The sequence below is a fragment of the Myotis brandtii genome, unplaced genomic scaffold (assembly GCF_000412655.1).
Source record: "Myotis brandtii unplaced genomic scaffold, ASM41265v1 scaffold500, whole genome shotgun sequence".
Classification (NCBI taxonomy): Eukaryota; Metazoa; Chordata; class Mammalia; order Chiroptera; family Vespertilionidae; genus Myotis; species Myotis brandtii.
The window spans coordinates 801,123-816,753 of NW_005369062.1; the positions used below are offsets into that span (position 1 = coordinate 801,123).

General features: G+C 37.7%; 1 protein-coding gene across 7 annotated transcripts in view; it reads right to left on the bottom strand.

The window, feature by feature from the left end:
* Positions 1-1,073: 1,073 nt before the first annotated feature.
* The window catches only part of INTS6 (integrator complex subunit 6), a 111,187-nt gene continuing 96,629 nt past the window's right edge, over positions 1,074-15,631 (bottom strand). For 6 of the 7 annotated variants that reach the window (XM_014548293.1, XM_014548291.1, XM_014548292.1 and 3 more), the window contains 3 exons: positions 6,967-7,341; positions 5,286-5,379; positions 1,074-3,445 (listed from right to left, as the gene is read on the bottom strand). In XM_014548293.1, the coding sequence (XP_014403779.1) occupies positions 3,352-3,445; positions 5,286-5,379; positions 6,967-7,341 (563 nt within the window). In that variant the 3' untranslated portion in view covers positions 1,074-3,351. The remainder of the gene's footprint in view (positions 3,446-5,285; positions 5,380-6,966; positions 7,342-15,631) is intronic. The other variant, XM_005876934.2, reaches the window with a different exon arrangement.

The window sequence follows — 15,631 nt, forward strand, 5'->3', positions numbered from 1 at the left end:
GTATGGAACAAGACTAATAAAATCAAGCAAAAATGGATCTACTTTAACTAAACATCAGGCATTATTTTTATTTATGGAGAGAAAAAAGTCAAAAGTTAGAATCATGAAAATTAGGCATAGGCTTTACACAAATTGTTAAGGAAATATTGTCAACATCATTTTATCTGAGAATCATTTGCATACTGCTGCAAGTTGTGCTAGAAATCAAAGGAACACTTTTGTGACAAAAAGGATGAAAATGATCATTTTGGGATTATTTGGGGAGAAAAGGTCCATCAACAGATATGTCCCAACCCCATACATATTAGATGAAAATGACACATATCACTCAGAACAGGCAACAGCGAGCCCTCTCTTAGAAAAGATACATGTCAAAAATGAAAGATGACAGGTTCTACTCCCTTAAGACAGACAGGAGACTAAATTGGAACAGAAAGGTCATTGTCAAAAGCTGATAGCCAATAAAAGTTGATGACAGTTACGGGAACAATTTTTTTCTTGGAATTTAACTGCATGAAAATGACTGTAAAATCGCCCTAAGCGGTTTGGCTCAGTGGATAGAGCGTCGGCCTGCGGACTCAAGGGTCCCAGGTTCGATTCCGGTCAAGGGCATGTACCTTGGTTGCGGGCACATCCCCAGTAGGGGGTGTGCAGGAGGCAGCTGATCGATGTTTCTCATCCATGTTTCTAACTCTCTATCCCTCTCCCCTCCTCTCTGTAAAAAATCAATAAAATGTATTTTAAAAATGACTGTAAAATCTTTCAAGTAGTAAAGGACACACTACCATTTCAATGATAGTTTGTAGAATTGCCTTAGTAAACAGAGAATGAAAACATAAGCCTAATCCAAAACCAGTGACATAATCTGCTGCACATCTATAGTCCCTGTGAATTAATTTACCTCTCTTTCTCAGAGATACTTACCCACATCACACAAGTGGATGGACACTCTTCTGGTGACTGGGGTATTGAAGAGATAAAAATGAGTCTCAGCCTTCAGTATACCAAACTGATCAATCTTACTAATAAGGGCAAATAATGACTCATCAATTGACAAATGGGACACATGAGACCATTAAGAAAAACTCTTTATCTCAAGATTTAACTGTTGAAAAATATAATTTGTCCAGCCTAGTCATCCAGTGAGCTGAAAGGCCTAAAAGACATATTTCACTCAAATATAGTCCACTTCCCCTTTGCTTATAAGAATTCTACAGTATTTCACTAATTGAAATATAAGCTAAGTTTCTTAAAATGCAGAAAACCTGATAGAGGTGGGATATTAAGCTTGAATTTCAATGGGTTTCAAACCTTGTGACTAGGTTTTAGGATGAGCGTGTAGAGTATTGTGGCAGAGATTGACAAAAAGAGATTGAATAAACTGCTTCTTTACAACTCTTTCTAGGGTTCATCCCCCCAACAATGGATTAAAGGTCAAGAGTCTAAAGGATTAGCTCATGAGCAACTTTTGAAATGAAAATTAGAATTTTTTTGATAAGGACACTAAATATTGGAATAGACTGAATCCCTTTCCTAAATATTCTTAAGCATGAATTTTTATCTGAATGACTTGTATGTAATCCCTTCCATTAATCTTGGAATGTAAGCATGTATATATAATTTAAGACCAGACAATATATTCTGGATTTTGTGTAACTCTTGCTGAATTTAGCAATGTGACTGTAGATAATTACCTTAACAATTCCATCTATTAAATGACATCCTGCTTTAAAGAAAGTTAGTAGAGGTAAAAAAGGTTTAAAGAATTGCATATGAAAATACTATATAACATTATACATGCTTCTTTTTCTTGACAGGGTTTATCTTCAGTATTGGGAGAGTTTCAAATCCCCTAGACTAAAAAAATTAACAGATCTCAAACATGTTCTCCACTTCCATCTATGCTTTTCTTCATAAAAAGTTACAATTTCATTACCCTATACCCTTGAAATGTAAAAACTGTTCTACTAAAGTGTAAAAAGATAAGGGTATGTAATTTTCAAATGTTATGAACCTAAAAATACTTCAATTTTACTATAATTTTATAAATTTATTTCACCCACTTAATCTAAATGCATTTTTCTTTTTCTACTGGCTATCCCAAAGCACTACAAGGCACAGCAGTGATATATGAATGGTGAGTCAGGTCATAGGGTTGTGTCCTCAGTAAGGACATGAGGCCACTTTACTGAAGGTGGACAATGAATAGTGTTTGTTTTTCCTTGTCCCAGGTAAACGGGGGTAATGCAAAATGAGCCAAGTCATCCTAATGTGTTTCCTTTTCATTTAGCTTCAAATAAAATGGAGAGTTTATGTGTGAGAATAGCAGAGAACAAAGAGATCCCCCTTGAACTCCCAATTTATGGGACTTTTGTAAGCATGGCATCAAGCTGCTAACAGGAAGCTATTTCAGTGTATGTGATGTTCCCCAAACTTACAACTCCCTAACAGTTTCAACTCTGAGCCTTCTACACTTCCTAGTAAGAAAGGAAAAGGGGTTGAAGGGAAATAAGGAAACCAATAATGTCCAAAGGTGTCTGCTTTTTAAACAGCTTTTAAAGTACCTGCCTATCTGCTACAGATATTGTTGATTCCATTCTCTGGGCAGAAATGGGAGTACTTTGGCATGACCAACAAAAGATAAGAACATATAGAAAAAAGACAATGCAGATTATGTACCAAGTAATTACAGTTAGGTTTAACAAATATGAACTTCAAGTGGTGTATTTTTTCAATGCTATAAAGCAAAGCTTTTAAAATTCCATTATCTTAAGATAGTTTTAAATGATTTCTTTAAATGTGATTATTTCCTAAACCACACAAGAGTAAAATAGAGCATTTATTGATGGAATAACAAAAGTGCTTTTCTTAAATATTCTTCAAAATACATTTGTACAACTTACAATAATATATCCAAAATAACTGTATATACAAAACATTACCTAGTTTTAATGTATGTGCTTTTTTCCCCAAAAATTACAAAGTAACTTCTTTTTATTTTTTTGGCAAAGTTCAACCTTAACAGAGGTGACAATTTTAAAGGTTGGTTTAAGAAAATAGAACCTGAGGGAAATTGACACGCAAGAGTCAATGACAAGCAAGAGATTTGAAGGAATATTTTTAGTTTGTTAAATAAAAATGTTTTTTAGAGTGATACTTTTCACATTACAAAAATAAACCAAAATGAAAAGGTCACTGTAAAATGATGAGAAAGGTTCTGTAGACTTGCTCTTAGTATTTCAAATAGCCAACAATGCATGTCAAAAAATGAATGCAAAATCACAACAGTCTTGTATTTACTTTGTATTTGGAGAAGATATAGTGAAATAAGTGGCCACATTCTGTTTTCTTTTAATTGCTATTAATATGGTTGATCTGACTGGCTCTTCGATGAATTTCATCCAAGAAGTTCTCCAGTTGTTCTATTAGCATTCGTTTTTTAAACCTGTATAAAAAAAATAATTGCACTCTCAATTCCTTTTTAACGAGCAAGTTATACATCAGTATAATGTTTTTCTTAAAACAGAGAAACTGCCTTGGGAAGATTTTTCAAAGAGAAATAAAAATTAAAAATCAACAACTTTATGATATATGAAATCTCCTGGAAGACTAGCAAATTATTTTTATCAGTACTGTATTATAATTTGTTCCTAAAACAAACAATCCAGGCTTAAGTACAATGGGAAAGAGATTATTCCTTCCACAACAAAAAAGAAAAAGGAAAAACCTAATATATACAGGATTACTAATAATGCAGCAAAATTAGGACTCCCAAAGCAATGAATCCAATAGCTTCTTATGTTCTTTGAAAGTTGAATGTTAAAAGGAGTGTGAACAAAGTATGAATATAATCCCTCACAAAATGTTAGATGAAATGAAAGCTGAGTAGTAGCACTTAAAAGCCACAGTGTTCTACTGTTACAATTTGAAAGCTAGCAAATCAAGGATAATTAGACATCTTTAGTATAGAATATAATGAATAGTACAGTTCAAGCTGCAATTTAAAATTTTTTTCAGTAATATAGTTCACTGAAACTGCATTTGTCTACATAGCACTAATACTGCTGATGCTTTTTAGAATATCCCAAAACACTGCATAATCTATACCCACTTTTTCTCTACTTGTAACCACTATAATATTACATAACTCTCTAAAATAGAGATTCTCAACCTTTTCATCTCATGGCACACATAAACTAATTAGTAAATCTGCAGCACACCAAAAACACATTTTTGCCAATCTGACCAAAAAATAGGTCTAATTTTGATTCATTCACATTGATTATTGTTGTGATGGCTGATGTCATTTTTTAATTTGACAATGTAAGGGAAAAGAGGTCAATGCCCCTGACTAGTCAGGTATTGCAGAAGTTTTTAACTTCTTGAGGGACACTGGTTGAAAATTGCTGCTCTAAAAGGTGGTAGAAGTGCAGGCACCAGGAATATAGCTAAATCCATGATGACATCCAAGATGACAGAATGTTATGTAAAGAGCAGAATAGATTAAATACTCAAAACAGATAATGTGAAAAGTTATCGCCTTATCTTGCACCTTCAAAATAGCCTATGCTGTAGCCTCTTTCTTACACACACACACACACACACACACACAGAATGAACTGCTCAATCTAAAACAAACTTTGAGTGTAGCATGGAAGAAACTGAGGGACTAATTAAAAAAAATGGGTATATTGGGAAGGTCAGATAAGATAAACTCTGTTTTCTTAAAATATTACAAGTCTTAAAGGAAAAATAAAACAAATTTTTATATTCACTAAACTTATAAAACTATGCTTTCCAGTTAACTGTACTATGGAGTTACCATTTATAATCTTGATTCACATTCCTTTTACTAAAGTACATAATCCTGGGCTACTGAAGCAATCAGAATAAGGCCCATTTGTCTGACTCTGGTCCCCTTAATTACAAGTTTTCCCACATACAAGTGAGCTGCATTAAAATATTGCCTTTTGAGGTTATTACTAATCACTGATTAATATTAACCGTAAGCCAAATATACAAAGGAGAAAAATTAGAGGCTATTAAATATACAGACACCAAAAGCCACAAGAGTAGGAAAAAAGAATTATGCAAGTACCTATACTTCGTAGGAAGAAAAGATTTAAGTTCTAAAGAATTTTTGTGTGGCTGTTTTTTAAGTGAACTTCTTTCAATAAATTACAAAAGAGAGAAGTGCTTGTGTGTGTGTGTGTGTGTGTCACATACATGCATAGCACAATACATATTGTTAAAATACTTCTTATAATGTTCTATAGATTATTTACCTTGATGCTTCTTTAATGACATTTTGTAAAAATATTAGTCTTGTTTGTAAACTGCCTTGTACATGCTTCAGTAAAGTGAAGATTCTTTCATATTCTTAAAAGAGAAGCAAAAAGAAAAATTAAGTGGCTTTCATTTGCACTCATATTTAATATTTTTCTATTTCAGTTTACAAGATATACTAAGACAAAACCAAAAATATTCTACATAAAATTTTCACTGCTCATTGAAGACTTTAATTTGTCAAACACTGCTTTTTTAGTGAAAGTTCTCATTAAAGTTCCAAAGCTTAGAAGGGTGAATAAATAGCTTTTTGGTATTAGCTTTTTGGTATTGCCACTGAAAAGTAAGACGCAAGTGGCCTTAACAAAAATGCACCCTTATAATGAAAATTGTAAACTATAGCCACCATAGGGAAAGGGGGTTGGGTGTTGGGGGTATAAGGAGGAAAAATAATAAAACAGAGTAAGAGTGACTATTTTAGTTTCAAGTTTTCACACAAAACTCTGCTAAGGACTGTAAGATCCTAAATGGCAAGGACTGAGTCTTACCCATTTCTGGACCATCATAACAAGTGATCTGTCGACACCTTCTGAAAGAATGCCAGTTGATACTGAAACTTTATCCCACAAAGTTCTTTTGTTTTCATATAATACAGTGGTTCTCAACCTTCCTAATGCCTCGATCCTTTAATACAATTCCTCATGTTGTGGTGACCCCCAATTTCATTGTTACAAATTGAACATAATTAAAGCATAGTGATTAATCACAAAAACATTATGTAATTATATATGTGTTTTCCGATGGTCTTAGGTGACCCCTGTGAAAGGGTCGTTCGACCCCCAAAGCGGTCGCGACCCACAGGTTGAGAACCGCTGATATAATAGATAGCTTTCATAACTAGTTTTTTTACCTAAACACATCCCTGGTCACCATAATAGTTTAAATCTTAAACACAGTGGTAGCACTATGCCAAGAACTTTAGAGACATGAAGTCATTTAATATTCCCAACATCTTTTTGGGTTTGCTGCTACATTAAAATTTCAGTTGCTGGCTAGGAGAATACTAAAGACTATGGGTTCCTGTCATGGTAGGAACTATATGTAATTTATGTGTGCTCTTCCTGTGTTCTCAGTCCCTCCTGCTTATCATACCTAGCATAGTACTTTGGATATAGCAAGCAGATATTTGTCAGCTGAACAAAGAATCAAATCCCACATATCTATATATATGAAAGCCTAAGCAACCGTCTGACTGGTAGCTATGACGCACACTGACCACCAGTGGGCAGATGCTCAACACACAGGCATGGAAACATGGAACAGACTGATGAATCTCAGAGGGAAGGGGGAAGTGGGGAGGGCGGGAAGAGATTAACCAAAGATCTTATATGCATACTAGAGGCCCGGTGCACGGATTCGTACACTGGTAGGGTCCCTTGGCCTGGCCTGTGGGGATCAAGCTGAAACCAGCAGTCCGACTTCCCCCGAGGGGTCCCGGATTGCAAGAGGGCGCAGGCCAGGCCGAGGGACCCCACCGGTGCACGAATTCATGCACCAGGCCTCTAGTAGCTTATATATTGTTCAAGACTGATCTAGAATTAGATATAAGCTTTTACTTAATTTTTTTTTTTTTGAGCATACACAAAATAAAAGCTGAGGTTTGTGTCTAATTATACATACTTCTTCCTGGCTTTCTAATCTCTTTCATTATTTGTGCTTTTAGTTCAGTGTTGACTTTTTCGTGGCTTCTGCAATGCATCAATTTCTTCCCTTTGTTGAGTGAAGATGCTGGTATATTCTCTTCAGGGCATTGTACTTTATCTCTTGGCTCCTCATGATTTTCCAAAAATCCACCAACAGTGAGGTCATTAGTTCCTAAATGATCATGACCAAGAGTCTCTGTATGATTGGTTGGTCGTTCCAGTAAATTGGCTGGAGAAGATGATGTTGAAAATTCAGTATCCATAGCATTTGGTGTAATATCTGATGAAAGTTGGTCAGCAACATGATTTTCAACCACATCATCTATTGTTGAATCATTACTGGCTTCTGAAACTAAAAATAAAGATAAGGGGGAAAAATTATGAGAGACAATTTCAAAGTACACAGTAAACAAAGCTCCAAAGAAATATCATTACAACAAATTACAACTGATCATTTTCACAGATGCAAACTAATAAATAATGTGATGTGATGCTTAAGCTTTGATAAAGATATGGTGGATTCAATGTGAAACGTTCACAATATTTATAAAATCTGTACAATTTTTGCCCGTAGGGAGGGAAAAAATAAAGCAACTTCAACTTTTACTTCTCTGTTTTTCTATGGCAATTTTATTGAACAAGTACGGTTTTAATGTTTTAGGGAAATATATATGATCAAGATTGTCATGCTTATCTTTTCTTTAGCTCTAGCTCATTCCAACCTATAGCTGCCTTATATATCTGTTGTCACTTAGAGGCAATAGTAAACACAGGGAGTTTAACATGTTCAATGGTCTTTAGGGAACATACCACCAAACAGGTCATTTTACAGTACACCCTTTTCTTATACTCATCATCTGGTCTTCATTACTGGAGTAATGCAGAACAACCCAGTACGCACTTCAGCTCATTAGACAACTAGACTTAAAAACTTGCCACCTTGCCATTTATATTAGATTATTACACTTTCTCCCCACAGAAAGCTGAATTCTAAGTTCCTTGATGGCTCACTAAACCTCTAAGACAACAGCTGAATTCATCACTTCTCTCACTTACTGTCCAAAATGTACTCATCCCCACAAAAATCCCTTGAACTTCTGACTCCCTCTTAAATCCTATTCCAGAATATGCAAACTTTACTGAATATCTTCTACAAGTCATTTTTAGTTGAAACCAGCTCTCCTGCAAAGAAACTGCTCTCCTTTTCAGACCTGAAATAGAAACTGCTTTCTCTTAAACACTCTCCATGGATGTGGACTGATTCTTTCAACTCCCAGTACCACATCAAGATCCTTTTTCCATGCACTCGTTAAAACTCTTGCTCTTTTGAGGCTCAACTCTGTCACTTCACTCATCCTCTCTCTCCTCATCACTATCTTTATTGATCTCTAGGCATACCTCTGTGGTCACGATGTCTCCAGTACCTAGTTCACAACTTCCTCCCACCCCCATGTCCCTCAGGACCTCATTCTAGGTCCTCACTACTCAAAGTGTGGTCTGTAGACAAGAAGCATTACCACCATAAGACAGCTTGCAAGAAATGCTCATCTAAGGCTCCACCCCAACTCAATGAATCATAATCTGTAGTTTTACTAGGCCCCAGGTGATTCACATACACATTCAAGTTTGAGAAGTGCTGTAGTGTGTGACTTCAATGTCTGAGAAGATAACCTACCTAGAACCTGGCCTCCCAATTCCTTAATTACTTATCTCCAAAGAACTTTTCCACCTATATGTTTGCCTCTCAAGTCAAACACAAATTCTGGATGAAGAGGAACCTTATCTTTGTACTGCCCCTGCTATTGCTCTTTAACTCAGCCAGACTTTTACTCCAGAGACTCCACTCCTCCACTTTCCTCCTCCTATTAATCAGATCCTTTCTAAATATCCATTTTCTTATCTATCCAATGTATATCCCATAATGTATCACTTTTTAGCAATGTCTTAAATTCTCTCATTCTTTTGTTATCCCATGATACTAGCCAGGCAAAACCCCACATTTGATGACTCTATCCAGCTGCTTGTTCCAAACCTGCATTTGGAAGGATGAGCACTACTGGAGAAATATGATCACAATCACTATCTATACTTGATCTCAGCACTGCTTTGCAATCTTATAACAGCCTTTTCTACCTCTCCCACAAGAGATCATTTTAATCTTCTCCCCTCTCTTCATATCTCTGATTTTCACAATCTCTCCTCCCCTCTCAGCAGTAGACGTCACCTCTTCCTTTACAGAAGAAAAGTAGAGGCCTAAGATGGGAACTTCTTCTGCTTCCCATCATTAAGCTTGCATCCACACCTATTAGGCTTCAATGGAAACAGCATTCTTTCATCTGGGGTTTGGACCATTCCCTTTAGCTTTCTCAGTGATTCTGTGCTGATTATGCTTTTTCTCATCTTCATTTTCAAATATTCCTATCACACCCGCATTTAAACATGCTCACCTCTCTATCAGCTTAAAAATAAAGCAAAATCACCATTTTAACCCCATAACCTCTTCTAGCTCCCACTCTCTTTTCCCACCTACCCTTCACAGCTAAGCTTCTTCAACTGGTTGTTTACATGCACTGTCTCCATTTTCTCAACTTCCATTCTTCAACCCCTTTACTACACCAAAATTGCATTTGCTAAGATAATCAAAGACTAACAGAACCTTTCTAATCTTCCTCTTGATTGATCTGTTTAAGAAGTATCTGAGGAAGACAAAATGGTGGAAGGACAGGTAGATGTGTCCCGAGCCTTGTCCAGGAACAGATAGAAGGAGCAAGTAAATCGAATAACATCCACCTTGAATTGGCAAAGTAGGTACAGCTGGTGAGACAATTCACAGCTGGGAAGGGCAGAGAACTCCTGGAGAACAGTAACATCAGGGATCTGGGCTGGAGAGAGGTGCGGGACCTCCAAGCCCAGAGGGTCGGAAGTAAGCCGCACGGCACCAAGGCCGTGTCCCTCGGGACAGGCGTAACATCTCACTGTGGAAAGGAAGTCCACATGGCTGCTGGTGGCATGGGATTCTAGATCTAAGCCCACAGCCATGAGAGGCTGAGCCCAGAGGGGGAAGCCTGAACAACTGCCCAAGCCACGCTATACTGGGGGAGAGGGACTCACAGTGGCAAAGCTCTTTTCCAACTTGTTGGTCTTTGCTTTTATTCACTAAACCCAGTTCATAGGACCTTTCAAATACAAATACTCACCCATGGCTGAGGTGCAGGTGGAGTTGTGGAGTCTGGGGAGAGGCTGGGAGAGGTGGCCGGGGGTCTGGCACTGAGACATACATGAGACACCAGACCTAAGCAGCCATCTTCTCCTGAAGAGATAGCCCCTCCCTGCAGTCTCCAGGCAACCAATACAGCCACACCCAGACTACACCCTGAGTGTTACAAAGGATAAAAAAATATATATATATGAATAGTCCCTGATAGCCCTCAGGGACTGGGCTGAAGAGAAGCCTTTCAGTCACAGCAACCTCCCCAACTATAGACCTGTCAGAAACAGCTGCTTGAGAGATTAAGATTGACAGTGGGCAGACAGGCTAAGTGGGCAGATTGGTTCCGCCTGCTGGCAGTCAAGGCTGTGGAGATAGACACAAACAGAGGAGCGGTGGACCGCTTGGAACTTCAACAACCTAACAGGAAACTGAGAAGTGGCAGACAGTACAGAAGAGTGGGATCTTAAACCAGCCCCGATGGGGCATTAAAACTTGGCAGAAATGAACCACACTTCACTTTTTCATTTTTATCTTTATTTCATTTTATTATTATTTTGTTATCTTTTTTTCTTCTTTTTTCTTTATTTTCCTTTTTTGTCTGTTTATTTTTTCTTTTTGCATTATTTTTCATCATTCTATTTTTAATATTTTTATTTTATCCTATTTTTTTAATCAATTGTTTTTCTTCTTTCTCTTTTTCTTTCTTCTTATCCACTCATCCTCTTTCTACTTCCTTTATACTGAACTGAGGTCCTCCCCATATTCATCCAATTCCTTAACCTTACTTTCTGTATATAAGCTTAGCCTCTACAGATTCTGCCCCCACCCTCTTTTCTGGGTGTTTGGTATTTGCAGTTTTTGGTTTATCTGTTTGTTCTGTGGTGTTTTATCCCCATATGTATAGTTCCCTTTTTCTTCTTTTTTTTTCTTTTCTTACCATTTTTTTTTTCTCTTTGATATCATTTGTGCTCTCTTTTCTCTCCCCTAATTCTCTGGTGGTCACTTATATTGGGGTTATCAGTGTTGTGAGTGCATTTGTGATTTGTTCCCTTTGTGTCATGTCTTGTCGAGTGACATTTTGTCCTGTTTGGTCAATGTGGTAGAGAACGAGCCAAATAACCAGACACCCAGAGAGGAAACTCCATCCACGAACAGGTCAATAACACTACAGACCCAGCTACAGAGGCAGGAAGATGGTGGCAGTGAGGGAGAGAGTGTGACTGAGTGAGGGAGCAAAAGGGGAGTATGTGGATGTATGTGTGTGGGGGGGATGTGTGAGTGAGGGACAGTTAGATCCCGCAGGACCTTTGGGGGCAGACAGACCGGGCTCGCCTAGTGGGCAGCCTCTGCTATCATTGCAAATAGTCCCTGGGCGACCGGCTCTACTGCAGGGCACGCCTTCTTGAAGGGGAGAGCTGCTGTGACTGGGAGCCCAGCCTTACCTCCACCCAGGGTGCCCTCAGACACCACCCAGGACTCTACAGCCACCCCCATGAGGGACCTGCTGCCTCAGCTGAGGTCCCACAGTCACTGAGACTCCAGCCACCCCAGGCATGGGCTCCTGTGAGTTCCACAGAGTGCTCCCCTCTGGCCAGCCCAATGCTTTAGCCCAGGGCGTTACAACCACGCAAGCAGCCTGTCCCCATCCGAGGAGCAGCAGCCATGCAAGCAGCCCGCCCCCATCGGAGGAGAAGCAGCCATGAGAGCAGCGCCTACCAGAGGAGCTGCTGCCAACTGAGGAGCAGCAACTGCTGCAACCACCCGAGGAGCAGCCCCCGCATGACTCGACACGTAGATCCTTTGGTGAGAGCAAAAATGGGGAGACAAAGAAACCCCCAAAGGAGAGAAAAGGAGAAATTTCCAGAAAAGGAGCTAAGTGAAACGGAGGATCATACAGTTCATAAACCGGATGAATAAAAAAAATTAACAAATTATGTAAGAATCAAGAAGAAATAAAGAGTGATTAGGCTGCAATAAAAAACACTATGGAAAGTTTCAACAGTAGACTAGGAGAAGCAAAGGACCAAATTAGTGAATTAAAAGACAGGGAAGCAAAACACACCCAAACTGAACTGCAATTGGAGAAAAAAATTAAAAGACAGGATGGAGAGCCTAAGGGAGCTTTGGAACAAAATGAAAAGAAGCAACATATGAATAATAGGGGTGGCAGAACGACAGGAAGAGGAACAAGGGTTAGAAAATCCATTTGAAGAAATAATGTCAGAAAACTTCCCTGATGTGGGGAAGAAAAGAGTCACACAAGCACAGAGAGTCATGAACCCAAAAAGACCCACACCAAGACACATCATAATTACAATGGCAAACGTTCAGGACAAAGAGAGAATCTTAAAGGCTACGAGAGAGACAGAAAGTTACCTACAAGGGATCTCCCATTAGACTATCAAGTGATTTCTCAACAGAAACACATCAGGCCAGAAAGGAAAGAAGGAAGTTTACAAAGTGATGCAAAGCAAGGGACTGAATCCAAGAATACTCTATCCAGCAAGGCTATCATTCAAAATTGAAGGGGAAATAAGGAGCTTCACAGACAAAAAAAGACTAAGGGAGTTTATTACCATCAATCCAGCAATGCAAGAAATGCTAGAGGGACTGATGTAAAAAGAAGAAATAAAAAGGGAAGAAGGAACGCAGGCACAAAAAATAAAAATGTCTACAAAGAAGTACCTATCAATAATAACTTTAAACATAAATGGACTAAATGCTCCAATTAAAAGACATCGGGTGGCTGAATGGATTAGAAAACATGACCCATATATCTGCTGTCTACAAGAGACCCATCTCAGAAAAAGGAACTCACACAGACTGAAAGTGAAGCGATGGAAATATATCGTCCAGGAAAATTGAAATGAAAAAAAAGCTGGGGTAGCAATACCTAAATCTGACAAAATAGACCTCAAAGTGAAGGCCATAACAAGAGATAAAGAAGGCCACTTCATAATACTAAAGGGATCGAAACAAGAGGATATAACCCTGGTAAACATATAAGCACCCGAAGCAGGAGCACCCAAATACATAAAAAAACTTCTGGAAGATATTAAGGGAGAGATCGACAATAATACAATCATACTAGGGGACTCTAATACCCCACTGACATCACTGGATAAATCCTCTAAACAAAAAATCAGCAAAGAAACATCAATCCTAAATGACTCACTAGATCAGATGGACTTAATTGACATCTTCTGAACATTTCACCCCAAAGCTACAGAAAATACGTTCTTCTCAAGTGCACATGGGACATTTTCAAAGACAGACCACATATTGGGTCACAAGCAAAGTCTCTCCAAATTCAAGAAGACTGAAATCATATCAAGCATCTTCTCAGACCATAATGGCATAATATTAGAAATAAACTACAATAAAAACAATCAAAAACATTCAAACACTTGGAAGCTGAATAGCATGCTATTAAACAATGACTGGGTTACCAAAAAGATCCAAGAAGAAATTAAAAACATCCTGGAAATGAATGACAATGAAAACATAACAATCCAAAATCTATGGGACACAGTGAAAGCAGTCCTGAGAGGGAAGTTCATAGCTCTACAGGCTAACCTCAAAAAACAAGAAAAAATGGTAATAAATCATCTAACTCTACAACTTAAAGAATTAGAAAGAGAGCAACAAGAAAAGCCCAGAATAAGCAGAAGGAAGGAGATAATAAAGATCAGAACAGAAATAAATGACATAGAGGCCACAAAAACAATACAAAAGATCAATGAAACCAAGAGCTGGTTCTTTGAAAGGATAAACAAGATTGATGAACCTCTAACCTGGCTCACCAAGAAGCAAAGAGAGAGGACCCAAATAAACAAAATCAGAAATGAAAGAGGCGAAATAACAACAGACCCCACAGAAATACAAAGGATTGTTAAAAAAAGCTATGAACAACTCTATCCAACAAACTAGACAACCTAGAGGAAATGGACATATTCCCAGAAAAATACAACCTCCCAACACTCAATCAGGAAGAATCTATAATCTCAATTGGCCGATAACTATGGAGGAAATTGAAGCAGTCATCAAAAAGCTTCCAGCAAACAAAAGCCCGGGGCCAGGTAGCTTCACAGAGGAGTTTTACTAAAATTCAAAGAACTAAAACCTATCCTCCTCAGACTATTCCAAAAAATTCAAGAGGAAGGAACACTTCCAAGCTTATTTTATGAAGCCAGCATTACCCTAATATCAAAACCAGATAAAGACAACACAAAGAAAGAGAATTACAGGCCAATATCCCTCATGAACATAGATGCCAAAATACTCAACAAAATTCCAGCAAATCCAATAAAGCATTACATCAGAAAGATCATACACAATGAACAAGTAGGATTTATCCCGGGAATGCAAGGATAGTACAATATCTGCAAATCAATAAACATTATATATCATATAAACAAATTGAGAGATAAAAACCACATAGTCATATCAATTGATGCAGAAAAAGCATAAATCCAACACCCTATCTTGATAAAAACCCTCAGCAAAGTGGGAATAGAGGGATCATACATCAATATAATAAAATCCTTATATGACAAACCTACAGCCAATATCATACTCAATGGGCAAAAACTAAAACCATTTCCCCTAAGAACAAGAACAAGACAGGGTAGCCCACTTTCACCACTCCTATTCAATACAGTACTAGAAGAGCTAGCCATTGCGATCAGACAAGAAGAAATAAAAGGTATCCAAATTGGAAAAGAAGTAAAACTGTCCTTATTCGCAGATGACATACTATACAGAGAAAACCCCAAAGACTCCATTAAAAAACTACTAGACCTAATAAATGAATTCAGCAATGTAGCAGGATACAAAATTAATGCCAAGAAATATATGGCATTTTTATACACCAATAATGAACTCACAGAAAGGGAAATGAAAAAAACATTCCCATTTACCATTGCACCAAAAAATTAAGATACCTAGGAATAAACTTAACGGAGGTAAAAGACCTGTACTTGGAAAACTACAGGACATTGAAAAAAGAGATAGAGGAAGACATAAACAGATGGAAGAACATACCATGTTTATGGGTTAGTAAAATCAACATCATTAAAATGTCCATAGTACCCAAAACAATCTATAGATTCAATGCAATCCCCATTAAAATACCAACGGCATATTTCACAGACCTAGAATGAACTCTCCAAAAATTCATCTAGAATTAAAAAAGACTCTGAATAGCCACAGCAATCTTGAGAAAGGACAAAGTTGGAGGGATCACAAAACCAGATATCAAGCTGTATTACAAAGCCAATGTTCTCAAAACTGCCTGGTACTGGCACAAGAACAGACATATAGACCAATGGAATAAAACAGAGAATCCAGAAATCGACCCAAAGCACTATGCTCAATTAATATTTGACAAAGGTGGCAAGAGCATACAATGGAGTCAAGACAGTCTCTTCAA